Source organism: Pseudogymnoascus destructans, assembly GCF_001641265.1.
Source record: "Pseudogymnoascus destructans isolate 20631-21 unplaced genomic scaffold scaffold_28, whole genome shotgun sequence".
Classification (NCBI taxonomy): Eukaryota; Fungi; Ascomycota; class Leotiomycetes; order Thelebolales; family Thelebolaceae; genus Pseudogymnoascus; species Pseudogymnoascus destructans.
The window spans coordinates 117,320-142,666 of record NW_020167547.1 but is presented as its reverse complement, the minus strand read 5'-3'; the positions used below and the strand labels follow the sequence as shown (position 1 = coordinate 142,666).

General features: G+C 50.7%; 10 protein-coding genes across 10 annotated transcripts; 6 read left to right on the top strand and 4 right to left on the bottom strand.

Annotated features, from left to right (window-relative positions):
• Window positions 1-3,953: 3,953 nt before the first annotated feature.
• Window positions 3,954-4,407, bottom strand: VC83_08544 (uncharacterized protein; the record flags this gene model as incomplete). Its single annotated transcript, XM_024472093.1, has 2 exons — window positions 3,954-4,306; window positions 4,356-4,407. The coding sequence occupies 2 exons, from the start codon at window positions 4,405-4,407 to the stop codon at window positions 3,954-3,956; spliced, it is 405 nt and encodes a 134-aa protein (XP_024320256.1).
• A 217-nt stretch (window positions 4,408-4,624) lies between these two features.
• On the top strand, window positions 4,625-5,296 carry VC83_08543 (uncharacterized protein). Its single transcript, XM_024472092.1, has 3 exons — window positions 4,625-4,849; window positions 4,901-4,978; window positions 5,031-5,296. Exons 1-3 carry the CDS (start codon window positions 4,763-4,765, stop codon window positions 5,097-5,099), a joined length of 234 nt encoding a protein of 77 aa, XP_024320255.1. The 5' UTR covers window positions 4,625-4,762; the 3' UTR covers window positions 5,100-5,296.
• Window positions 5,293-7,997, bottom strand: VC83_08542 (uncharacterized protein). The gene is made up of 2 exons (XM_024472091.1): window positions 6,398-7,997; window positions 5,293-6,347 (listed from the first exon to the last, which is right to left on the bottom strand). The coding sequence occupies exons 1-2, from the start codon at window positions 7,748-7,750 to the stop codon at window positions 5,502-5,504; spliced, it is 2,199 nt and encodes a 732-aa protein (XP_024320287.1). The 5' UTR covers window positions 7,751-7,997; the 3' UTR covers window positions 5,293-5,501.
• Window positions 7,998-9,202, top strand: ALG14 (UDP-N-acetylglucosamine transferase subunit; the record flags this gene model as incomplete). The annotated part of the gene is made up of 3 exons (XM_024472090.1): window positions 7,998-8,343; window positions 8,401-9,135; window positions 9,197-9,202. Exons 1-3 carry the CDS (start codon window positions 8,275-8,277, stop codon window positions 9,200-9,202), a joined length of 810 nt encoding a protein of 269 aa, XP_024320253.1. The 5' UTR covers window positions 7,998-8,274.
• On the bottom strand, window positions 9,159-10,581 carry VC83_08540 (uncharacterized protein). The gene is made up of 2 exons (XM_024472089.1): window positions 10,097-10,581; window positions 9,159-10,013 (listed from the first exon to the last, which is right to left on the bottom strand). Exons 1-2 carry the CDS (start codon window positions 10,532-10,534, stop codon window positions 9,372-9,374), a joined length of 1,080 nt encoding a protein of 359 aa, XP_024320252.1. The 5' UTR covers window positions 10,535-10,581; the 3' UTR covers window positions 9,159-9,371.
• Window positions 10,582-12,039: 1,458 nt separating this feature from the next.
• RHO1 (GTP-binding protein Rho1) lies at window positions 12,040-12,964 on the top strand (the record flags this gene model as incomplete). Its single annotated transcript, XM_024472088.1, has 5 exons — window positions 12,040-12,107; window positions 12,199-12,226; window positions 12,303-12,500; window positions 12,580-12,714; window positions 12,809-12,964. 5 exons carry the CDS (start codon window positions 12,040-12,042, stop codon window positions 12,962-12,964), a joined length of 585 nt encoding a protein of 194 aa, XP_024320267.1.
• Window positions 12,965-14,141: 1,177 nt separating this feature from the next.
• Window positions 14,142-18,200, top strand: RNR1 (ribonucleotide-diphosphate reductase subunit rnr1). The gene is made up of 3 exons (XM_024472087.1): window positions 14,142-14,487; window positions 14,541-14,698; window positions 14,767-18,200. Exons 1-3 carry the CDS (start codon window positions 14,469-14,471, stop codon window positions 17,071-17,073), a joined length of 2,484 nt encoding a protein of 827 aa, XP_024320264.1. The 5' UTR covers window positions 14,142-14,468; the 3' UTR covers window positions 17,074-18,200.
• VC83_08537 (uncharacterized protein) lies at window positions 17,888-19,344 on the top strand (the record flags this gene model as incomplete). The annotated part of the gene is made up of 3 exons (XM_024472086.1): window positions 17,888-18,079; window positions 18,125-18,300; window positions 18,358-19,344. 3 exons carry the CDS (start codon window positions 17,888-17,890, stop codon window positions 18,569-18,571), a joined length of 582 nt encoding a protein of 193 aa, XP_024320284.1. The 3' UTR covers window positions 18,572-19,344.
• A 3,220-nt stretch (window positions 19,345-22,564) lies between these two features.
• On the top strand, window positions 22,565-24,959 carry VC83_08535 (uncharacterized protein; the record flags this gene model as incomplete). The annotated part of the gene is made up of 2 exons (XM_024472084.1): window positions 22,565-23,904; window positions 23,960-24,959. The coding sequence occupies exons 1-2, from the start codon at window positions 23,825-23,827 to the stop codon at window positions 24,957-24,959; spliced, it is 1,080 nt and encodes a 359-aa protein (XP_024320266.1). The 5' UTR covers window positions 22,565-23,824.
• Window positions 22,982-23,599, bottom strand: VC83_08536 (uncharacterized protein; the record flags this gene model as incomplete). The annotated part of the gene is made up of 3 exons (XM_024472085.1): window positions 22,982-23,273; window positions 23,330-23,456; window positions 23,509-23,599. 3 exons carry the CDS (start codon window positions 23,597-23,599, stop codon window positions 22,982-22,984), a joined length of 510 nt encoding a protein of 169 aa, XP_024320285.1.
• Window positions 24,960-25,347: the final 388 nt, after the last annotated feature.

The following is a 25,347-nucleotide window of genomic DNA, read 5'->3' as shown; positions in this document are numbered from 1 at the left end:
CCAACTTGTAACTTGAATAACTCAACAATGGTGCGTAGGAAAAGCATAGCGACGGCGGATTTAGAGTCTCGTATTACTCAGGCGATAACTGGCGTTCAAAATGGTGAATATAAAAGCTTGTATAAGGCTGCCCAGGACTTGGGGTTGACGCGGAGCACATTACGCGACGCATCAATGGGGGGTTATCTCGCCGTCAAGCCCGCCAACAACAGCAGAAACTCTCATATGCTCAGGAAAACGTACTTCTCAAGTGGATCAAAGACTTAACAATCAGTGGGTACTCTCCCGGGCATCGCTTATTAAAAGAAATAGCAGAGGAAGTGCGTACAAAACGAACATACAATTTGGACAATGTGACACCCGACGTGCTTGAACTCCAACCACATGATACGCTTGGTGAGGACTGGGTTCCCCGATTCATTATACGACACCCACATCTCAAAGTTGCTATTGGACGTCGAATTGAGTCCGTACGAATGGACGGGGCAACAAAACCAGTGCTTGACGCGTGGTTTGACGCGTATCAGAAAGTGGTCCAAGAACACGGAATCGTCCAAAAAGACATATAACATGGACGAGTCTGGATTTTCGATTGGGACAATGGAGTCAACGCGTATAATACTCGATTCATCACTTCGTACAAAGCACCAGGCTCATCCTGGCCATCAAGAATGGGTTTCGATGGTGGACTGTACTTGCGCAGATGGAACAATTCTACCACCGCTCGGGATATTCAAAGGGTCGAACGTCTTACAGAACTGGATACCGAATAGCGTACGTAATGAATGGTTCTTTTCAGCAAATACAAAGGGTTGGACGAGTAACGTTCACAGTATAGAGTGGTTGAGGCGTGTTTTTGAACCGATAACCTGAGCAAAAGCAGGCAGACAACACCGACTTCTTATTTGTGATGGCCACGATTTACATATAAGCGGTAGCTTTATAGCACACTGTCTTCAAAATCGAATTGCGCTTCTTATCCTACCGCCTCATACATCACACTTGCTGCAGCCGCTTGATGTTGCGATTTTTGGCCCTCTCAAAAAACGGCTGACAGCGGCACTATCGCACTTGAACCAAGCACAACTCGTACGAATACAGAAGTACGAGTGGATGGAAGCATATATTCAAGTACGATCAGATGTATGCAATCGTCAGAACATCGAATCTGCCTGGCGCGGTGCTGGTTTAATCCCATTCAACCCGCAAAGAGCACTTCGTACGATGACCCGCGATGCAACACCCGAGCAAGAAAGACCAAGAACACCAACCCAGTTTAATATTTTTAATCAAGTCTTTGTAAATAGCTCGCCACCTGATCCAGCGATACTACGAGATGCGAATAAGCTACTTAATTCCACAATTAAGGACCATACGACTGTTGCAACACCAGTCTGCAGATATATCCAAAAACTGACAACCGGGACTGAGCAAATTCATGCGCAAAGTATCGTCCACCAACATGATGCCAACAACTTACGGTCTATCATAAAGAAGCGTGCGACCCGTACGAAGGGAAAGAGGTGTCATACTGACATTCGTTGCACTCAGTTTGCTATCAAACTCAAGAGCAAACTTAGAAATCTCCTCCTCAAACCTACAAGTCACTATACATATTTTGGCTTGTCACACCAACAACAAGAGCAATACTACTCAACGATTGCTACAACCCTCTATGATTCATTACACGTCATTGCTCCTTAGTTACTGGGCCGATATGACCACATAGCATATCTCTACAACCCTCTATGATTCATTACATGACATCATTCCTTAGTTACTGGGCTAATACTACACATGACATATCTCTATCAACTAGAGGCCTAGAACATGAACGATAGCTCCAAAAGCTTCTACAACCCTCTATGATTCATTACACATCATCGCTCCTTAGTTACCCACAAGAGTGGTTAAGTTATGACATAATTTGTCTATAGGGGTACTCTGACCTTGGACCTCCTTTCACTTCCTATAGGCTAGGAACCTAGGAGATGGTTCTATGGGATTCTCTTACGTCGACTACAGTTACCAAGCCTGGTAAGTCATGGAAAGTCTTGGAAAATGAGAGAACTACACTCCTTTAGCATAAATAGGATTGCCCTTTCCTTAAGAAAGGGCAAGCAGACAATACAGTAAATCGACTATCACATACTTCCACGTCTTTTCCAAGCTTCCAAGCATTCATCTTGTTACTCCTTGTTTCTGAAAAGTCAGTGAGGTGTTAACCTCTGACTTACCCCTGAGTTCCCAGACTCAACATTTGTTGCAACTTGTCTGAACCACTTCACTACATCACACACCTGATTGCTGCGTTGTGGAATAGTCTAAGCTACGACCCTTTGGCTCTTTTTCCTAAGACAGTGTGTTGTCTTAGTAAATTCATCCCTTCCTTGGGTGGCTAGATTCTCACATCTGGTGCACCCACCATTACAGACAGGTGTTGTCTTAGTAAAATCATCCCCTTCCTTGGGTGGCTAGATTCTCACATCTGCTGCACCCACCATTACAAGAGGGTGGTTTTAAAGGGCCATTTCCATATCTCTACCCAAGAATTATGCGATGCAGTGGTGGAGGCTCAACTGGTAGAGTGTGACAGCTTTTTGTTCTTTGGTTGATATTTGTAGAAACATGTTTTTGAAGTACTGAATGATCAAACTCTTGCAATGGTGCTGTAAGTAACACCTCTTCTGCATTATCCATGAAATTAGTAAACCCTTGCCTTGATGGACTGCTTAGCAAGTCAGGAACCTTTGCTTTCCATCTTGGAATCTGTACTTCCAACCTTTAAATGTTAGAGGGAGTTGTTCTTCAAATTGAGATTGTGTTGGCTTTGTATTTCTTGATCTTCTGAAGAGCAGTAGTACTATCAATCGGCCATACTCATGCATTCTCAAATGCATGAATAATAGTTCTATGCTTCTCTGCAAGGATTGCAAATTGAGGGCAATGATGACTTGCATGAGAATCAAGCAAGAGGACCTTTGGCTCTGAATCTTGTGTGCTTTTTGTATGTTTAATAAAGTGTGTTAACCATTCAATTGCAAGTTCGTCGTTGATTATCCAGAGTCTGAAAGTAGAATCCTCTCTTCTTGAAGATTCTTATGGTACCAAGATTCCATATGAGTTTTGCCCTGTATGATAATAACAGGTGGAATCACTTGCCCACTTGCAGAGACAGCTTCAACAACAGTAAGGGAACTCTTGTTTTCAGGACTTGGTGTGTAGAGTTCGTATATTCCAATAGGCACCATGACTTGTTCACCACCTGGGATTCCAATTCGAAATCCTGTTTCATCCATATTCCATAAGTTGCATGGTTTGCAACTATGCTCTTGCTTTATCCCATGCTCTTGTAGAAATGTAGTATATCTTTGAAACCATTCTTCAACTACTGTTTCATCATGTGCTGTTGTTCGCTGTCGTGATATAGGCTTTGTAGTAATTGTATGAAATTCAGAAAGCTCATGTTGGACAAATTTTCTCATCCAACTATCCGATGGCGGTGGTAATGGATCACGTATATGACAGAGAGCAGCATATATCATCTGCTTTGTAGCACCTGCTCCATTCTTGTATTGCCGATGTATCCATTGTTTGATTGCGACAACTTGAGTGTTTGATAATAGCTTGTTGTGCCCTCCATGCTGTTCTTGTTGAGCTGTTGTGTTCGTTTCTCGGAGGATTGATCGACGTAGGGTATCTGCTTTGACTTTGAAAATAGTTGCAGCAGTAGAAACTAATTCAGAAGGATTTGCAAGGAGCCATTCCTTTGCTTCACGAAGTGTAGTCTTGTGGTCAGACATGTTGTTGAATCGTTATAGAATTGTTGTGGAAATTAAATGTTGGGGCAAGACATCTTGCTTCCCACAAGACAACTTGCTTATTCCTACTGGGAGCGAAGCGTCTAACCGCGAGCTCCTATTTACATGAAAGCTAGATACTCCACCAGTACACTACGACCCCTTTTCCTTACCCCCCTTCTCCCCATGCTCCTCCATCCACGCCTTAATCTTCTCATCAGACTCCCCCTCACTAAACCTCTCAAACCTCCCCAACCCATCCTCCGGCAAATCAAACCACCCCGCTTTCCCCTCGAAGAAAATATGCTCAGTCGGCTTCATCAGCTCCCCCTTCACACTACGCTCATCAATACTCCCCGTCACAGTACTAATATCCTTTGGTCTAGTCGCAGAATGTAACCTAACCGGGCTCCCGCAGTTCCCGCAAAATCCCCGCCGCGCCCACGGATTCGCCTCATAGGTGCTCAGCCCGGACTCGTCGGATGTGTTGCCGATGCTTAAGCCACCTGAGGCTGGTGGAGGTGTAGGTTATGTTTCCGCAGCGGCAGCCGCCACGGAGAACGACGTTTTCGGGGGAGGGGACTTTGATATCGTGGCTGTCGGCCATGGATAACTGTGAGAGAGGCTTGTGAGTGGGATGTGAGATTGAGAATCGTCAGTTTGACAGGAGAGTGAGTAGAGGAAAGGATGTTGAGGAATTGAGAAATAGGAAATTAAATAATAGTAAATAACCTACACCCTACACTTATAGAACCTAACTGTTGACGCCTTACGAGTAGTTTAGCATCTGAAAGATCTAATGAAGTCATCACTCCATACATTACTCCCCAGTCCCTCAGCCTTGCCAAATACAAGCACATAGCCTTGTCTGTCGATCGCGCCAGCTCACAACCCGCGTCTCCCATCCTCGCCAACACCAAAACAACAATCAATAGAGCGCCCAACTCCACACACCGAACAAGATGCCCCCAGCAGACTCCCCGTTCGTAGAGAAGCGCAACGCCGCCCGCGAAGTTGTCGATATCCTTGATGAGATTGCGACGCTCCTCGTACGCGCACAACTTCCTCCCCGCCAGCGAAGTAAACACTGACATGGGCAGAACACGAATCTTGACCGGCACACGTTGAGTCTTTGTGTCAGTATGGTGGAGAATGGGGTTAATCCCGAGGCTTTGGCTGTGAGTGCTGCGCGGCGTGGCTGGTGGTGGGGAAGATACTGACGAAAAGTAGACTGTTATCAAGGAGCTGAGACGGGAGGCTGAGGAGGGGAAGAGAGAGTTTGACCAGGCGCAGAGGTAGGGCTGGGGATGGGGCTGCGGGCTTTGAGCTTTATACGAGGCCTACGGAGGCTGTTGGGAGGAGTGTGGGTGACTGGGATGATTACCATGCATACACAGGCGTTTTTATGGGCTACCAAGCTTGAAGTGGATGGATAGATGACGGCTATGACAGATGATACTCTCTCCTAGACTGGGAATCAAGTTTCATGCGTGTAGTAATTTGGATATTTGATATTTCTGCTGCCGCTCATTATATTGTTACATGCGGTCCTGTCCAGAGGAGACTCGGAATGGTGGTCTCGTTTAATCTCGATCCTCTTGCGCCCTCTCGGCCTTCACCCAATGGATAGTCATGCCATATGCATCCCAACGACCCTACGCGAATCGTAACGCCAAAACCATCTATGCCCGTAGCTTCCTGCTAGCGATGCCCAAATAACTCCATCGTATCAATATCATCATCATCATCATCATCTTCTTCTTCTTCTTCCAAAGACAGGTCCAAGTCATCCTCATCATCTTCCTCTTCCTCTTCCTCTTCCTCGTCCCCGTCCACCGCGAGGTCCTGCGGTGTCCGTCCCCAAAAATCCGTATCCTCATCATCCCAAACCTCAGCATCATCTGCCGCTGGAGGTTCTCCCTGGGTGAAGTACCTCCCCCGCACAGGCGACATCGACCTGCCAATCCTCGACGGTACGTCTGGAGCTAGCCCAGAACTATAATCCCTCGGAGCCAGGGTCTGCTCAGCACTCAATGAGTGCCTCCTCGATCTTGGTACTGGTATAGCCATCTCCGCCGTCGCACCCTCTGCAGCAGTATCCCCATGTCCCGCTGCCTCGGCAGGCGGTGCCAATACCTCGTCATTGATAATATTCAGCTGTATTGTGTTGTAGCTGTCGCAAACTGCGCACTTGAGTCCTAGCCAATGATACGGCACCGCGCTCTTGGCTCTGCAATCATTACAAGTGATCATAGCTTTCGTATCCTGGAACTGCTCCGGCATGGGCTGCACTTCGATGGCCCTATCAAGGGTGCGGAACTGAGTCTCCATATTCACGATCGTCTGCTGGCAGATTGGACACTTATACGAATTCTCCAGATGTGCATGGTAGCAGTGCTTGTGGATGGTATGTCCGCATTTCATGAACACCACAGTCTGCGGAGATGTGAACATATACTCGTGGCAGATGGGGCAGTCGCAATCGCTGGACCGCTCAATGCATTTATGGGACATTTCCATTGAGATGTTCATGCAGAGGCCGCACGTCTCCGAGGCATGTTAGACTATTGAAAGCTGGAGGGAGATAGAAGGCTAACCTTGCAATGGAAGAAGTCCTTCCCGAGCCCCACACCGACTCTACAGATCCCGCAGTCATTACAATGATAAATACTCCTGTTCGGATCATCTTCCCAAAGATGGCAAATGTCACAGTAGTAGTTCGCGGCGCGGCCTGTGCAGTGAGTGCATATTTCAGCTGCTCGCTGGGTGGTCCCACAGATCATGCAAAGCATGTTTTTGGTCTCCCTCCGTGGTAACGTATGGTTCTCAGCTGCATCATGGCAGAGCCTACACGTATACCATTTGTTGCATGTGAAGCACTGAAGCTTGACATTCCGTTTGTAATGCTGACAGCCAAATACTTGAGCTTGCTCTACATCGTCGCTGCCATCGGAAGCTCCTTCGACTGGAGGGGGCAGAGGCGCATATGTTGGTTTAAGGTCATCCTGTGTCAAATGGAATGTAACAGTATCTCCCTTTTCAGGAGAATGAGAATTGTCCTTCCCAGGCCAGAAGCTAAAAGAGCTTGTCGATGTGGGGGTCGTTGGCCGCTCCTGGCTCACTACCGTAACTGGCGAAGGCGGTACCGTAGACGACTTCTCCTGGCCGACTTGAGACTTGATATATCCTTCCGTCAGGAGCTCATGCATCAGCCGCGCCTTCTCATCCGTAGGAATATCTTGTACTTGTATGTGGAGAACCCTCTCCCGTAGTGCGCGCATGCCATCATCTTCTGGCAATGCGGTAGGCGGCTTCTCACTGGCATCTTCAGCCCGGGCAGCAGACTCTGCTTGTGTAGATCTTTCGGCCTGGGGGTCTGACGGGTTTATTGGCGGCTGCTCACTGGCCTGCCTGGTCGGGGCAGCAGAGCTCCCTTGTGTAGAGCTTTCGGCCTGGGGGTCTGACGGGCTTATAGGCGGCGTTGGGGAGCTCTGGGCCCTGTCTGGTGTTGTAGGTTCGGGGTTGTCATCCCCAGTTGCCGGTGTCCCAGTTGGCTGCCGAATGGGCAGTTCCGTTTCCGACCTGCTCGGAACTGGGTCGCTTTCGAGGCCGCTTTGTGGTTGTACAGCATTCTCAGCGCCTTCTTCTTGAACAGGTGATCTAGACTCAGATTGACGTCCAGTCAAAGCCTCTCCCCCGCCCTCATCTTCGAGTATGCCCTCTTGACCTCCCTGAACCTGTGTCACCCCATCTGCCCCTTGCTCCCCTTGTCCCTCCCCACCTCCCCCAGCCCTCTCTTCTTCCTGTGCGCTTTCTCCCATCACAGACGTCCGTCCATCCGCAAATATATCCACATGTTCATCCGTAACCACCCCGCTCTCTTTCCCCCAAATCCGGAACGACTCGCTCGCCAAAAGGTTCGTGAGGAAGTCGGCGGCAATCGAGTTCATCTGGCTGGCATGGGAGGCGGAAATTCGCTGCGGCGGGGAGTAATATGCACGACGATGTGTGATATGATATTATATTATATATACGGAGGATCTGCGGTCGGAGCAGCCAAGTCTGCAGACCGAGACAGGTGCGATGTTGTGGTTTGTGGCGAGGCTTGACGTGAGGCTTAACTTGGGGATCGAGATGTTGTCTGGCAGGGTGGTCCCTCCGCTAATGCGGCAGGGGCCACGCGGAGTGGTTCCGCTGCGTAGACCTGTACCTGTTACCATTGTAAACTTGGAGCTGCTATCAGCTATTGAAAGTCGACAAGAAGCCGGAGAAATTTGGATATTTGACGCCAAATACGAGGCATTGCGCGTATGAAAGCTTATATCCAAGTTCTAATACACAAACACATGAAAATACAGGAGCCCAATCCACCTCAACTCACCTCACCTCACCTCGGCATCAAACGCGACGTGGCCAATCCGCCTGCACCGAACCACAATATGGCATCGCATCTCTCATAGCTCCCACCCTCACAATGGCATTCGAACCCACCCCCCTCCGCCTCGCCCTCGCCGCCCTCCTCCTTCTGGCCACCACTTTCTTCGTACGTCCCCCCCTCGACCCGTTCTCTCTCCCTCCCTCCCAGCTAACCCCCCGCCAGCACCGCATCCTCGCCATCCTCCCCTCCCGCCGTCCCCCCGCACCCCCCCGCACCTCTCCCTCACACATCCTCATCGTCCTCGGCTCCGGCGGCCACACGGCCGAAATGCTTTCCATGATCCGCTACCTCTCGCTGGAGAGGTACATATACCGCACCTACCTCGTTTCCTCGGGCGACGCCTTCTCGACGCTGAAAGCTATAGATTTCGAGCGCGGGCTTACTGGTGTGGAGACCACCACGGCAGATGAGAAGAACACTGAAGTAGTCCGCGGGGAGGGATTCGAAATCCTCACCGTCCCGCGGGCGCGTCGCATACATCAACCGCTGTATACAGCACCTCTCACCTCACTCCTCTGTCTCCTCTCCTGTCTCCGCTTCCTCTCCCCCACCCACCCACGCCCGAAACTCGGACCATACCACCCCACCGCCCCCGACCTAATCCTCACCAACGGCCCCGCAACAGGCGTACTCGTCCTCATCGCGGCGTTCGTACTGCGTTTCTTCGGCGTGCTAAACGCCCAGAAGGGAGCGAGATGCGTGTATGTGGAGAGTTGGGCCAGGGTGGGGGGCTTGAGTTTGAGTGGACGGATTGTGGAGGGATTGGGGCTCGCGGAGAGGTTTTTGGTGCAGTGGGAGCGTGGGTTGGGGGAGGGGGGAGGGAGGAAGAGGTTGTGGAACGGGGGGAGGTGGTGGGGAAGAGGAGGGGGGGAGGGAGTGGAGGGGGTTTTTGGTGGAGTGAGGATGGGATGCGTGGCGGTGATACGGAAGAAAGATATAGAGGGAAAGCACAGAGAAGCGGTAAGGATATGTGTATAATGCGATTGTATTGTTGTACATATATAGATTTGACAAATGAAGATGCAAACGCCTATAATGCCCACTCTACTACACAACCATCACAGTTCTCGCTCTACTACTACAACAACACGCGCAATTTTCCCCTATTTGTACAAAGCCCACACCACGCCCATCTAGAACGTCGAAGCCTCCAACCCCGCCGCCTCCAGCGCCTTCCCCCTCTTCCTCGCAATCACCGCCCCAATTCCCGCCAACATCTCCTCCGTCAACTCCCCCTTCCCCAACGCCTTACGCTTCGTCCTCTCGCGCTTATTGACCTCATTCAGCGGCGTCCGCATCAACCTGATCGACTCCTTGCGCTCCTCCTTCGCCGCCTCCTCCGCCTCCTTCTTCTCGAGATACGCGTCCTCGTGACGCGTACGGAAGATCGAGAACCGGTTCCGCAGCTCGTCAATCACACTATCCGGCATCGGCGGCTTCAGCAGCGTCGGCAGGAACGTCCTCGTCTCGACATCGATACGCAGCGTATCAGCGTCGTGGTCGGGGTGCTCCTTCGGCGCCGTCTTGGGCCACGGGATGACGGTGTTCAGACCGGCGATCATGCGGACGAAATTCGCGCCGCCGGATTTGTTGAAGATGATCTTGCTGTTGACGATGTCGCGGACGATGACGTCGCGGACGTTGCCCGTTTCGGGGTCGGGGAGGGGGACGACGAGTTTGACGGATGCGATGGAGAGGGGCTTCTCGATGCTGCGGACGGGGCGGCCGCCGGACTCGGGAGAGGTCATCATCCATTTGGGGACTGCGATGTCGACCTGTAGTGGCATGCGTTAGTCTTTGTCTTGAGGGGGCTGTCCTGCCGAAACAGTGCCCTAGGAGAGATTCGGAAGAGACATACCATATTCAACCCCGCGACGACAATCTGCTGCTTCTCCGTATCAAAACTCTGCACCTTCCCTATCCTCCCCTTATCCGCACCCTCCAACACCACCACCCGATCCCCAGCCACGATATTGGCAAACCTCCCCCCCGACGGATTAACCGCCAACCTCTCCTCCATCGTCAACTTCGGCCCCTGCAACTGATTCGAGTGAATCGTCCCATACGTCTCCTTCTTCAATCCCACATCACGCCTCGGCGCCAACGGACCAAGATCGTAATCCTCACGCCTCGCAGCCCGGGCATTCTTGATATCCCCCGTCAAATGTTTCTGACCGAAGCGCTCCTGCTCCCGCCGCGTCTTCATCTCCTCATGATGGTTCTTCGTACGGCGCTTCACGAGACGCCGGGCGGCTTGCCTCTCGGCGAGAGCGGTGCGGCGGATAACGGACTGCATGGTGGGTGGTGACGTTCGTGCGTAGGAGAGTCGGCCTGGGGGAGGCTGTCGTGTCGTTATAATTTTGAGGAGCAGCTTTGAATTGAGATTGGAGGCTAGTGTGGATTGAGACTAGTGGATTTGGAGGTTGTTTTGAGGTCCTGGTGGCCTCGATTTGAAGGCTACCAAATAAGGCTGCTACGGGGACTAGCGTGGGATCTGTTCAAACGGGGCCGATTGTCTCTGGTGGCTTTTGAGATAAGGCTAGGTCACGTGCTTATGAGTTATTGGGGATTGTGGCATTAATTCAGCGGATTAAGAGGGATTAGCGGCGTCAGCTTGTTAATTTTAGTTGGATAGTTGGATAGTTGGATTCTTGTGTTACCCCCATCGCGCTTGTTGCGTCTGGAGTGATGTGGTTGTGGTTGTTTGGGAGCACGCCTTGTTCAGCTGAAGAAAGCCAGATATTGCTGGGAAGCAGCTGGAGTTTGAGATTATATACGGGCCGGTGAGGTAGAACGTCGATGAATGTAGCAACAGACGGTTATTTATAGGGATTCCAGACGTTACGTTACGCATTTGGGTGTTTCGGATGGCGATTACTCCGTAGGCGTGATTTGATTGAGTGTGAGCCCCTTAAGGAAACATGTGCCGTACAAGTCGGTGTGTCGTACGGGTACTTTGTACGGTACACGGGTACTTTATATGGGTACACGGGTACTTTACACGGGCACACGGGTTACTTGGCCGTACGGGCCTGCCAGCCCCCTTTGTGCTTTGTGGGAAACTGGGAAAATCCACGGCGAGCAGGTAGACGGTGTATAACAGGCTTTTTATGAGATGAGGCTATCCATGCGCACTGGGAGCTGAGGATGAAAGAGGCATCGAGTAGGGAGACGATGGGAAGATTGATAAGGGGAGCAGGGGAGCAGGGGATACTCCATCGAGCCTCGTATGCACATTATACTCATACTGTATACTCATCAAGTCCCTGCGCACCAAAACTAACCAAAACTACAGAGACCGCTTGTACCCGGTACCTCTGCTCTGTAGTTCCCTGCGTGGTATGGCACCGCACAAAAGCTAGAGAGGTCAAGTCACTAATACCCCCAACCAAGACTAATTTACTTATTTTGCACCTCCAACCCTACCACACCCTACCACACCCTACCACACCCTACCACACCCTACCACACTTGCCTGCTACTTCCCACACCTTCCCACCTTTCCCACCTTCCCCCCTTCCCTCCTTCCAACCCCGTCCAAACACCAAACACCAAACACCGCTAAGCTCCTAAGAACAGCAAAGACGACCTGACCTGACACCAGACAATCCATCTCGCAACCTCGCATCCAAAACCCCTCTGATCTCTCACAACCACAATCTAACCACCATCAACCACATCAACAACCTCCGAACCTCACGAATTCTCCCTCCACCCCAGGCTGAGATCCTCATCTCACCCTTACATCACTCACTCCATCTTCCCCACCCCTTCCCACAAACGAACTTCACCCCCGACAGTATGGCGGAGATCCGTCGGAAGCTCGTCATCGTCGGTGATGGTGCTTGTGGTAAGACTTGTCTGTTGATGTAAGTACCCAAACCCATCGCTGCTGCCTCGATGAGCCGTCTATTCCACGGCTCATCTCTCCATCCACGCCGATGCTGATGTTATCTCAAGTGTTTTCTCCAAGGGCACTTTCCCAGAGGTAAGCCCATACACAGCGGAATGCTCTGCCACCAGATACGAGGAATAACGGCTAACGAGATAATGTGGCTTGATAGGTCTACGTCCCAACCGTCTTCGAGAACTATGTGGCCGATGTTGAGGTCGATGGAAAGCACGTCGAGCTGGCTCTTTGGGATACGGCTGGCCAGGAGGATTACGACCGTCTCCGCCCGCTCTCCTACCCCGATTCCCACGTAATTCTCATCTGCTTCGCCGTCGACTCCCCCGACTCCCTCGACAACGTCCAGGAGAAGGTACTGTAGCCCTCCCCGTGGGAGATTGCGTCTCGTACGTAGGCTGGCAAGGCTGGGCTAACTTTTTTTGCCATCACAGTGGATTTCCGAAGTGCTGCATTTCTGCCAAGGGCTCCCAATCATCCTCGTCGGATGTAAGAAGGATCTTCGCTACGACCAGAAGACCATCGAGGAGCTTCACAAGACCAGCCAGAAGCCAGTTACACCAGAGCAGGTATGAAAAGGAATCCTGTTCGGGCGGCTACCGCTGCGCCATCTCCCAGTTGCACACAACGTCTTTGTCCCGATGCTAACGTTTTGCGAAATAGGGAGAGGAGGTCAGGAAGAAGATTGGTGCCTACAAGTATCTTGAGTGTTCCGCAAAGACCAACGAGGGTGTTCGCGAGGTCTTTGAGCACGCAACCCGTGCCGCTCTTCTCTCCAAGAAGGGAGGCAAGAAGGGACACAAGTGCCTCATCCTGTAGACATATCGATACCAACTGTCTATGCAATCAACCTCGTTTTTTTGCTTCGTCCGGACTCAAGTTGGTGAGATGGTTGTTTGGCTGAAAGTAGGAAAAAGGACTCGTCTACGCCCATCATTCCCCAGTCTCGAGATCGGTTGATGTTAATGGACCTCCTTCGGAACCCCCGTTTTCGGAAAATAAGAGGTTGAGAGCATGCATACCTTTACTACTACTACTCCGTGTTTGCTGCGGGCTCGATCATTGCCATCAGGGTGTTCTTCCCCCCTTTCGTCTGGGCTGGATGAAGGGATTGGCGTTGGTCCGGTGTGCAGGCGAGCACTCTCCTATCTATCTCTCTCCGCGCCTGTTTGTGTCTGGACCCTCTCGCACGCACGGTTGGCCCCTTTGTTCTCCTCTTGGAATTGAGTGCGCTGGGCGACGGGCTACTTCTCTGCGGCGTCTCTGCGTTTGTGTGTGCGTGTGTGGCTTGCCCTGCTGATGTTGTTGTTTGGTGGTGGTGGTTGTGCCGGCCTGCCTGCCTCTCTTCCCGTGTTTCTGTCTCGTTGGTCTGAAACGTTTCAAGCTGTCTGGTGAATGATGGTCAATGTGTCCCGGACGGATTCGCATTTTCCATGGTGTAATAGCAATAGGCCGTAGTTTATTTGAAGATCTCTTTCCTCACTGCGATGGCTTGCCTGTGGGGGTGTGGTGATTTGTGGCGGAGACTCTGCTTGTGCTGTCGATGTTCGGCTTGGGTGGTGTTAACATTGTTATAGCATTGCATTTCACTACTTCCTCTTTTCTTTTTCTTCCTGGTCGCTGCTGTACTCGACTGCGGTTGGGTAGAGTGATATATACCGGAGGTCCTGGGAATGTAGTGAGAGGGGGCTGGGGATTCTACACCACTTGGAAAATAATTTGCAATCTTGTTCCAGTGCACATTTCTTTAGTGAGCTTCACGTTCTATTTCTTATAATTAATTGACTTGTTTCTAAGAGATAGGCCTTGGGTATTTGAATTGGGATTTGCATGTGTTTGTGGCATCTCGATTCTCCAGAAACTAGCATTCGGCCCTTTATAGATCGACTCCAAGCTTGACCCCGTGCACAGTAATTCAAAGGGCGTTTCCAGGCATTATCTCACGCGTACATGACTCATTTTCAATCCTTCTGTCCGTTGTCATGGAAATGAAGCTGTTCATCCACACCAAAAAATAAACGATCACGTGACTCGCCACTTGTCGCGTTGTTCTGCCTACACAATGTTTGTCGCGCTAGAGCTAAAATGTCGGCAAGTCGCGTCGGATTATCAATGAACGCGTAAAGTACTTGAACCCCAACTCTGGTTTGCCCGCTCTTCTCTTCCCACATCAACTCTCCTCATCTTCCACCTCAACTCCTCTTCCCCTCCCTTTCTCTTAAATCAAGGCTGTCAAGACATCCCCATTGTTGTCTACGCCTTCTTTTACCTCATATAACCATACAAGTCTCTCCTCCAGTGACGTCGAGTCGCTTTCGTCACCATGTTCGTGTATAAGCGCAGTAAGTTCATGCAAACTCCACCCTGCAGCTACAACCTCTAACGAGACCAATAGATGGGAACAAGGAGCGTGTCCAGTTCGACAAGATCACAGCTCGTGTCTCCAGGCTGTGTTACGGATTGGACGCTGAGCATGTCGACGCCGCTGCCATCACACAAAAGGTCATCTCTGGTGTGTACCAGGGTGTCACCACCATTGAGCTCGATAACTTGGTATGTATAACCTCTTCCATGGGAGTCCAGTTGCTGTAGGCCGTTCAATTGCTAACAGTATGTCACAGGCTGCCGAGACTGCGGCCTATATGACCGTCACCCACCCAGACTACGCCATCCTCGCTGCACGTATTGCTGTGTCGAACCTTCACAAGCAGACGAAGAAGCAATTCTCGTCCGTCATCCACGACCTGTATCATTACGTAAACCCCAAAAACTCGAAGCCGTCGCCCATGATTGCAAAGAAGACATATGACATAGTTATGAAGCACGCGGAGGAGCTCAACTCTGCCGTCCTCTACGATCGTGATTTCAACTACCAATACTTCGGCTTCAAGACTCTTGAGCGATCGTATCTTCTCCGCCTTGATGGCAAGGTTGCTGAGAGACCACAGCACATGATTATGCGTGTTGCGGTGGGCATTCACGGCGAGGATATTGAGAAGACAACCGAGACATACAACCTCATGTCTTCCAAATACTTCACACACGCTTCCCCAACACTCTTCAATGCTGGTACACCACAGGCCCAGCTGTCATCCTGCTTCTTGGTCGACATGAAGGAGGATAGTATTGAGGGTATCTATGACACGCTCAAGACATGTGCCATGATCTCAAAGACTGCTGGAGGTATCGGATTAAACATCCATCGTATCCGTGCCACTGGTGCATACATTGCCGGTACCAATGGAAACTCGAACGGTATCGTTCCCATGCTCCGCGTCTTCAACAACACCGCGAGGTACGTTGACCAGGGTGGTAACAAGCGACCCGGTGCTTTCGCCATCTACGTTGAGCCATGGCATGCGGATGTCTTTGAGTTCCTGGACTTGAGAAAGAACCACGGCAAGGAGGAAGTCCGTGCCCGTGACCTATTCTACGCTCTCTGGATCCCGGATCTCTTCATGAAGCGTGTTGAGAAGAACGGCGCCTGGACTCTCATGTGCCCCAACGAATGCCCTGGATTGGCGGACGTCTACGGCGATGAGTTTGAGGCGCTCTACGAGGGCTACGAGAAGGAGGGTAAGGGTCGCAAGACCATCAAGGCCCAGAAGCTTTGGTACTCCATCCTCGAGTCTCAGACTGAGACAGGAAACCCTTTCATGTTGTATAAGGATGCTTGCAACCGCAAGAGCAACCAGAAGAACCTCGGTACCATCCGCAGCTCCAACCTGTGCACAGAGATCGTCGAGTACTCTGCCCCGGATGAGGTGGCCGTGTGTAACTTGGCATCTCTTGCCCTGCCGACGTACGTTGACATGGCCAACGGCACATATGACTTCCAGAAGCTTCATGAGGTCACACAGGTTGTTGTTAAGAACTTGAACAAGATCATTGACGTCAACTACTACCCCGTCGAGGAGGCCAGGCGCAGCAACTTCCGTCACAGGCCAGTTGCCGTTGGTGTCCAGGGTCTTGCTGATGCATTCCTGGCTCTTCGCCTTCCCTTCGATTCTCCCGAGGCCAAGTTCCTCAACTCCCAGATCTTTGAGACCATCTACCACGGTGCTTTGACTGCCTCCGTGGAGCTGGCCCAGATTCACGGCACGTACGAGACGTACGAGGGATCGCCAGTGTCCAAGGGCGAGCTCCAATACGATATGTGGGGCGTTACTCCTACCGACCTGTGGGACTGGGACTCTCTCAAGGTTCGGATCAAGCAGCACGGTGTCCGCAACTCTCTGCTCGTTGCACCCATGCCCACTGCTTCCACCTCCCAGATTCTCGGCTTCAACGAGTGCTTTGAGCCATACACCTCCAACATCTACTCGCGCCGTGTCCTGGCCGGCGAGTTCCAAGTCGTTAACCCCTGGTTGCTCAAGGACCTGGTCGACATGGGACTGTGGTCTGACAACATGAAGAACCGCATCATCGCGGACGGAGGCTCCATCCAGAATATCCCCAACATCCCCGCCGACATCAAGGCCCTCTACAAGACCGTCTGGGAGATCTCCCAGCGCACCATCGTCCAGATGGCGGCTGACCGTGGAGCCTTCATCGATCAGTCCCAGTCCCTCAACATCCACATGAAGGACCCAACAATGGGCAAGATCACATCCATGCACTTTGCTGGCTGGAAGCTCGGCCTCAAGACCGGCATGTACTACCTCCGCACCATGGCCGCCTCGGCTCCTATCCAATTCACCGTCGACCAAGAGGCCCTCCTCGTCGCCGACACCAACGTTGCAAGAGAGCGTACCTCCTCGCGCAAGCCCCTCGCGAAGTCATACATTGCCCCTTCATCGCAGCCATCTGCCCCGCGACCAATGTACATGAAGCAGAACTCCAGCCCTCCCAACAACACCCTCACCTCCCCCAACGGTGTCCCAACACCCAGCACCACCCCCCCCCCACCGAGGCGAGGAAGCCGGTGAACCCCCCGCTGAAGAGCCCAGGGTTCAAGGCTGATGTCGAGGAGGGCGGTAGCCCGAAGGCGCTAGCTGCTGAGCCGGGTGCGATGCAGGATGAGGAGTTGAAGGATGTCAACCTATCGAAGTCGGAGGATAAGCCGGATAGCGATGAGAGGGAGAATGATATCTACGCCGATGCTGTGCTGGCGTGCAGCATTGAGAACCCGGAGAGCTGCTTGATGTGTAGTGGTTAGATGGATGTTTGAACCCCGAGGTGTAAGAATCGAGTATGATAGGGTTGTATGAGGAGGAATGGGTATATGGTTTATGGCTCACGCTTTAGGTTTTTTGTTGCAATTGTTTAGTTGCAGGTTTGGGATACTGCGTGGCTTTTTCGTATTGTTTTTGGTCCAGGCCCCGATGTGGCTATAGCATATTATAGTGTTTGATATGTTGGTAGTTAATAAATCGTCGCGTTTCTAGATGTTCTCTTGTCTTGATATGTGCTGCTGCTCGAATATTTGAGGCTTAAATAGAGTGTATAGAATATTGAAAACTATGGAAAATATTTAACTATGCCTAACCTATATGTTCACTTGCATCTTCGACATCCTCATCTTCGACATCCTCATCGTCGACAATTATCCCCCAATCCCGTAGACATAGTAAATATCTAATTGTTGAAGGCAACTGGCGCACCGTGATAGCGTGCGGCTGGCAAATGTAGCACAGCCACGCTCGCTGAAACTGATGTGCCCATCACCTGGTTGGCATGTTATGGCCATAGGTATATATCCGCAGGGTCGCTCTTACCGTATACTATCATTAGCTGTCTACAATGGCAGATCCACTGAGCGTTACTGCTAGCCTTTTGGCGCTAGTAACCTTTGCAGCTAAATCAACACAGTCGTTGCATCAGTTAATCTCAAGCTTTCAAAGCAGTCAAAGAACTATACGAGGCTTGAAAGAAGAACTCGAAGCCTTAAATGCGGTTCTGCAGTCTCTCCATGCTACTATCAGCAATGGAAAGGTCGACCTAACATCGCTAACACTTCCTCTAACTTGATGTAACCAGGCTTGTCAAGAATTCGAAGCGATAGTGCTAAAATGCACGAACCATTCCAATGGAACGAGGAGGAGCCTTCGCGACTGGACTACTCTAACTTATATGGCTGGTGATATTAACGCATTTAAGAATATGCTAGGAGGCTATAAATCCACAATCGCTATTGCCCTTGGTGATGCCAACATGTGAGTTTGGTCTAGTCTTGGTTCCTGTTATCAGCTATAGCTAACACATTTTTGTAGAAGAACGACTAATGTCACGATTTCTCTCCTAAATGAATATAATACGATGATCGCAAAAACCACCTCTGATCTCAAAGAGCACTTGCGAGAGTTGGATGAGAAGCTACAGGCCAGTTCACAAGGCGCTCAGGCGATCAATGTGGATAACTTGGAGCAACAACGAATCAAAGAAGAGCGAGACAGTGCACAGAGCTGTTTAGATATCTGCATTTAAGTTTCTGCACACATCGATGATGTGCAACAGAATGCTTTTGTGAACATTGCTGGGACATCAGCATACAATGAGGACTCTGCGGCCGAGTCTAAGAAATTTACACAAGCAGAAGCAGCCACGAACAATACTCTTAACCACTGCAAGTTGGGCCTAGCTCAAACCACGTGTCAGCTCAGAGAACAGCTCCACAGGATTAATGAGCAGCTCTTCGCAACGTCATACTCTCTCCGGCGAACAGGCAATAGAGCAAGAAACAATAAGAGAAGAATTAAGGTTGAGTTGAACAAAGCTTGAAAATCTGCTCAGAAGCAGCTGAGAAAGCACTTCCAGATCGAATACATGTTTTCGAAGATGTCTTGATGGGTGACGATGGTGATCAGATCATTGTTGCAACTTTTGGGGATCTGATCTCCGCGAAGCGCGTGACGATTGGTCTAGATCGAGACAATTGCTTGGACAGATGTCAGATACTTCTCTTCAGCTGCTTTCACAGAAGATTGGTTGCAGCCCATCAGAGGTGGATGTTGATCAGTCTACAGAAAGTAACTCCCCATTTGAAGGACGTTATGGAACTGGACGTCCCCTTGATCCAGGAAGATTGGCTACAGAAAAGCCAGGTTCGTACGAGTGAAAACATTCACAGCTTTTTGGAGAACAACGAAAGAAGGGTGACCGCTAAGAATATTGGCAGCCTTCTGTGCTTTTTGCCAGTTACTAGATCACAGTTCCTACTGTATATCTCCCAATATGCAAGTAATTATCACATACGACCATATACTCAAGGGAACTGGGCATCCCGTCCGCTCTGCCATACATAACCTTGAGATCGGTGGATTAGTAATTGGGTGGGTGACCACCAGCGAATACCCACTGTTGTATGTTTTTGTCATTTTATTTATATATTTATTTTGTCCTTTCGTGCCCACACCTCATTTCACTGGCAGTTTCATTGCTTCCTCATCTGTTGCGTATCATGACAATATCATGTTCATTTAACACGGAGGAGCTTCATTAAGTGTATTCCTCGAGAAGGGTATTTTAGATTTACACCTACAATATGTGAGCGAAGCGGGTAGTTCGATCTGACGATTACTTGCTGAATGAAGACAGAAGGCAAAGGTTACGGAGTCTCTCGGAACGAACAATGCCACAAGGAGCAGTTATTCAAGATACCTCTTTTTCGCCTCTAAGTCTAATTCCGTGCACCATCTCCACATGATTCTTGAAAAGGATAATGCTGTTGAGAAGTAGCCTTTCGGCCTTGCAAATTGGATGGCAGCATTCATACTTTCCGCGTGTCCTCTTTTCTAAATGCCTCTCAACATTGTCCTTCATCTTGTCGGGTTTCGAAAATGTGCGCATGCGCCTGTCATAACTCTGACGATCGTCACCGATACAAAATATACACTGAGTTTCCTTGCACTTCACAGAAAAAAGTTTCGGGAACAGGCGGTTCTTCCTTCACCTTGGGGGACCCTCCAAGAGAAGACCCCGAGGACGATTTGCTCAGCTGCGACTTATGACACTGAACTTCTTGGCGACGAGATAGTGCGACCATTGTGTTGATGGCATGAATCCGTCGTATGATGATATTACGTGCAATCAGATCCTTAGAAAGGTCGCACATGATTTCTTGAAGCTGGGCCCGTTCCGGCAGCTGGTGCTTGACGACAGGCTCAACATATGTCGGTGCCAAGGCTGTGACCTTCTTAAGGATCTTCTCAAGTTCTTCGTTGTGGATACGATAGAAGTAGTCTCGGCGGTACTCCCTCTTGAGCTCTTGCTCAAACGTCTTAGTTACCGTGGCAATCTGTCGACTTAATTGATGATATTCTTCACCAGCTTCTGTTCCAATTGAACCCTGAACAAATGCGTGTCCATATAAATGCTTAAGCTCCAAGCGAAGCTCTTGCTGCTCAAGCTTCAGCTGCACCAGCTCTGGATTGGGTGGGAGGCCAGCGCGAACATCGTCCGGCAGGGATCACAAGTGAGGCTCATGTGCGTGAAAGCCCGAAGAAAGCCAGAATCGGTAGGCTGGTCTAGCACTGCATCCTGAACGATAAACCTGACTTTCTCATTGTTGTATGATCCGCAAAAGACGCCAGTCTGGGGATTGTATCTTAGTATCTGGTCGCGAACTGCTGTCGTCGCAGCTCCTACGAACTCGTTAGTTGAAGCAAACTATGATCAGTGAGAAGTTTACTGTCAACAGCGTTTCCTGTGCCTCTACGAAAACAGTAGCTCGTTAACTTCTGCCCAGCCGAGACGATCAAGGTAGTACGCATAGGTCGAGTAGCGTAGAGCCTTCCACTCCGACGTACGGAACATATCACACGTGCGTACGGCCTGACGAAATATAGGCGTTTTAAGCATCTCTGGCCTCCAGTGAATCAATACGGCTTTCGTAGGGTGCTGCAGATGACTTGTAAAGAAAGGCTCTGCCTGCGACGAGCCTTCAACCTCAATTGCATCATCCTTTATTGCGTGAGTCAAGACATGGCTGATAGGGCAAAGTATGGGAAGGGCTTCTTCATGAAAGAGGAAAGTCGTGCTAAAGTCGTGAAGTTAGTTGGGATAAGGGAGAGGCATTATGGAGGGACATACGGTTTCGGTTTCCTATCAGCACCTTTGTGATGGGAGAAAGTGATCTCCATGCCTAGGAGGTCTCGTTCTTCCTCTGTAGGGTTCCGAACAATCCAGAGACGGATGTCCTCGTAGCATAAACTCTTATATTCCCGTTCCACAGTGTCAGGGTCGAAGTAATCATCATCATATTCAGAATCGTTTTTATTATCCCATGGCGCTCGCCCTTGATAATTCGGCTAATCTAATCCCTCTCCCTCATCTGCACACTCATCTTCGTCCAAGTCATTAATGGCATCCCAGACTTCTATATGTGGGCGCTTGCGAGAGGTCGTCTTTCCGCCTGCACGCTTTAAGGCGTCAACCAGCTCGGCAGGTCGACAACCAGTATAGATAGAAAGGAGCATTATTGTTGCAGTCGTTAACCGTTGGTCCTCAGTCGGAAATACGGAGGTATCACGAGCCCAGAGGTGAGTGAGGAGGAGAAGGATATCGTCTGCTCCTAACACTGGCTTGGCCTTCATCGTCCGTCTAAGTTTGAATTCGTCTGCCAAGGTCGTATCTAGATACTACAAGGACGGTGATGTCAGTGCCATGTCTTCCATAAATAACATAGAATACAAGAGCATACCTTGAACACCTCTTTTGCATCGTTTGTATCCATGTGGCACCCATTGACGCGATTATAGAGTTGTTTGAACTGCAGCAGGTACTGGTGGACAGAGTTAAACGCCTTAACTTTATAATTCTCGCAGATGAAGCACAGGAACAACATAGTTGTCGCATTATCGCATTGTTGAATAGCTCTTCGCACATCGTCCACCCCCTGAAAAGCGCAGAACCTTACCTCGAGTAAGTGATAGGAGCCTTGAAGGAGACGTTGTCGACTTACTTGGACCACTTGCGCCATATGCCTCGGACATTCTCTTTCGTGGCTTCGGCATCCTTGGGTTTCTGAGCTTTGGTGCTGAGCTCTCGTCCCATAATCCGGTAGTCCTCGGCGGTACGCTTAGGCTTCTTTGGCTGTTGAGCTTGTCTTGTCCATTTGGTGACGAAGCTTATCATGTTCTGCTTCGGAGTAGGCAGTTGCCGGTTGCCCATTCCTTTGGTGGGCATGATGGGCGACTCAGCGATAGACCTGGGATGATGAGATGAACGCAGAGCTCCGAATGCTGAGTCGCGGGGGCCTGCCTTCAGGAGACGAATACGTATCAGGCTGACCTGTTCGAGGGCGCGAGAGGGCAAGCTTCTGGGAAGAGGTAGGTGGTGCTCGTCGATGGAGGCCACGGGATAGCAAGGTATTTAAACAAGTGGCCAGTCCGAGCGACCTGGGGGTCCATCGTGTAGTGGCCCTCATGATCATGATGGCCAGTGGGTGGTACCTTGGGGCGAGCAGAAAGAGAGAAACGGAAAGCAGAAAGCAAGGAACCAGGAACCCGTTTGAAGGGTAACCCGCCGACATGTGTCTGTGATGCGATCTGCGATCACGTGCATTTGGGTTTAGTGTGGAGGTAAAGGGTGCGTAAAGCAGCAACCGCGCCCTGCCAAATCCAGCAGCTCCGACCCCGAGAAGTGGCTTTATCATATAAATCTAAGGTCATGATTTAATATCCTATTTCGGCTGGTTTCATATTTACGATGGAGCTAACTTGACCATGTTCGTCGGTTTTTTGCAGCGTAACTCATATTCCTGACTGCGTATCAAACATCGACCCTAAGAGCAAGCCGGAGGGGGGAGACTTGAAGACAAATCAAAGCCAGTTCTCTAAATGATCCTCGTGGGCTCTAGAATCCATTTCTTAACCAATATAAAGAGCACACCGTATATCAAAACAAGTCTATTCTTGCCAACGCCGCATTATCATCCTCATCATCGCTATCCACTTGTTTGGCATCCGCATCCACAAACGTTAGACGGTCACCGTATGAAATACATAACTCATCTCCTTTCCTCACATCCTGTAGCGTCCTATAAACCACAACGCTCTTGCTCACATCGCGCATCCAGCCAACATTCTGCCGTCTTTGGGAATGGTTAAAAAGGCTCCCAATCCCAAATACCACCGCCTGCGTCTTTCCCGGGGCTTTGGAGCCCTCAGCTGCCGGAAGTGGCCAGTTACTGTGTGATATGTCAGGGCATGACGGGCCACTAAAACACGTGGAGGCGAGGCTTACTATGTGTAATTATAAAGATCTGTCTTCCTAACGTGCTCTTCGTTCTCCTGAGGGTCCAGTATTAGAACTGGGCAGACTTCTAAAATTGTATCCCCTGGGATGTCTTTGCCTGCGAAGACGCCTCGGCCTGTTTCTCTGTCATTTTCACAGTGTGTGGAGTGGTGGGTGGGTGTGGGTACCTTTAGGGGTGTCTAGGACAAGTAAGAGGCCTTCTGTTCGTACGAGTTGCACTTCCCCTGCCTTCTCCTCTTGCTCTTCTTCTATCGACATCGTTGCGTTCGCATCCAATTTTATATTCTTGGGAGGTTGATTTTCTTTCCATCATTGCCAAGAGCGGCCATCCCTCCCTTCCTCAACCCAACCCCATCTGATAAGATTAGAACTTAGGCGGTGAATCACGGCAGAACCGCTGACGGCTCCCTCCGCTTACGACCAGGTTCCAAGTAGACCCAATCCCCAGAAACCAATGGCTTTTGACAGCTGAGACAGAACACCATGGCGCACCAGCGCGCTCAGTCCGTGAGCACCGCCGAAGTGCCCAAGGAACCCCATGCCGTCTCCCTCAAAGTCCTCCGGTCCGTACCCCATCCCCATCCCCGCTCAGACAATCCCCATCTAACACACCCGCAGTCTAACCCGACCCTCCCTCGCAATCCAATACCCCCTCCCCCACCCCTCCCCAACATCCACCCTCGCCCAAACCATCCCCCGCGCCGCCTCCCTCACCTACCCCTCCGCGCCCTCCTTCCCCTTCGCCCTCTCGCCCCTCCTCATCCTCCCCCCCGCCTTCGGCAACGCCTACGTCGGCGAGACATTCTCCTGCACCCTCTGCGCGAACAATGAACTCCCAACCGACTCACCGCGCGTGCACTCCGTAAAAATAGAAGCTGAGATGAAAACACCCAGTCTCAATACTTCCCTTCCCGTCTCCTTCGCCTCGGCGTCCAGCTCGTCCTCGCCGGACTCCGACCCGCTCTCTCAGTCTGCCCCGCCGCCTACCCATCTCGCTCCCGCGGCAAGTCTACAAGGGATAATCACCTGTCACCTCCGCGAGGAGGGACCACACGTCCTCGCCGTTACGGTATCTTACTCAGAGACTACATCGACCTCCGGCCGCGTCCGCAGCTTCAGGAAGTTATACCAGTTCGTGGCGCGCCCCGCATTGGTAGTACGCACAAAGATCGGGACTGTGGATGGTGGCTGGGCGCTCGAGGCGCAGTTAGAGAATGTGGGTGAGGAGGCTCTAGTGTTGGAAGGCGTGAGGCTTGATACGAAGAGCTGGTTCCGCGCGAGGAGTTTGGAGTCCTTGTGGGATGGGGAGAAGGGGGAGAAGGGGGAGAAGGGGGAGAAGGGGGAGAAGGGGGAGAAGGGGGAGAAGGGGGAGAAGGGGGAGAAGGGGGAGAAGGGGGAGAAGGGGGAGAAGGGGGAGAAAGAGGAGAAAGGGAAGGCGGTGGTGGGTCGGGGTGGGGTTCGGCAGGTTTGCTTTGTGGTGGAGAAGGTGGGAGAGCCGGATGAGATAGGGGAGGGGGGGAAGGTGTTTATGGGCGTGTTGAATATTAGCTGGAGGGGACCGATGGGGAATATGGGGGAGCTGTCGACGGGGTGGCTGGGGTTGAAGTTGAAGCAGTGAGGGGTTGGGATAGAGGCGCTATGAGGGTTGAGTATAGATTTTGGTTGGCGTTGTGGAGCTTGTGTGCCATATTTAGTGGTACTCGCTCATGTCTTGAAAGTCTAAAGGACTATGCGTAGTCGAATTGATACTGAAATTGAAGTATTTGGATTACTGTGTTATATCAATTTTCCGATGTAATATTAACTTTATAGCTCGCTATCTCGACTCGTCCTTTTAATCTGGTTTTGTCGCATTGAGGAATATCACATTCCGCCCAACCTGCACCCCTGTCGTAACAGACCTATTATCCCCTCCACCCACCTGTTTAGCTCGCATATCCTCTACAGTAAGGTGCCACGAAGGTGTCATCGTGATCGACCCTTTAAAGCGCTTGTTATTAGCCGAA

Coding starts and splice junctions, on each gene's coding strand:
- VC83_08543 (XM_024472092.1), top strand. CDS start 4,763: ATGCCCCCAGCAGACTCCCCGTTCGTAGAGAAGCGCAACGCCGCCCGC. Junction 4,850..4,900: donor ATGAGATTGCGACGCTCCTC/GTACGCGCACAA, acceptor TGACATGGGCAG/AACACGAATCTTGACCGGCA. Junction 4,979..5,030: donor TTAATCCCGAGGCTTTGGCT/GTGAGTGCTGCG, acceptor GACGAAAAGTAG/ACTGTTATCAAGGAGCTGAG.
- VC83_08542 (XM_024472091.1), bottom strand. CDS start 7,750: ATGAACTCGATTGCCGCCGACTTCCTCACGAACCTTTTGGCGAGCGAG. Junction 6,348..6,397: donor AGGACTTCTTCCATTGCAAG/GTTAGCCTTCTA, acceptor CATGCCTCGGAG/ACGTGCGGCCTCTGCATGAA.
- VC83_08540 (XM_024472089.1), bottom strand. CDS start 10,534: ATGCAGTCCGTTATCCGCCGCACCGCTCTCGCCGAGAGGCAAGCCGCC. Junction 10,014..10,096: donor TCGTCGCGGGGTTGAATATG/GTATGTCTCTTC, acceptor ATGCCACTACAG/GTCGACATCGCAGTCCCCAA.
- RNR1 (XM_024472087.1), top strand. Junction 14,699..14,766: donor CCATTGAGCTCGATAACTTG/GTATGTATAACC, acceptor AGTATGTCACAG/GCTGCCGAGACTGCGGCCTA.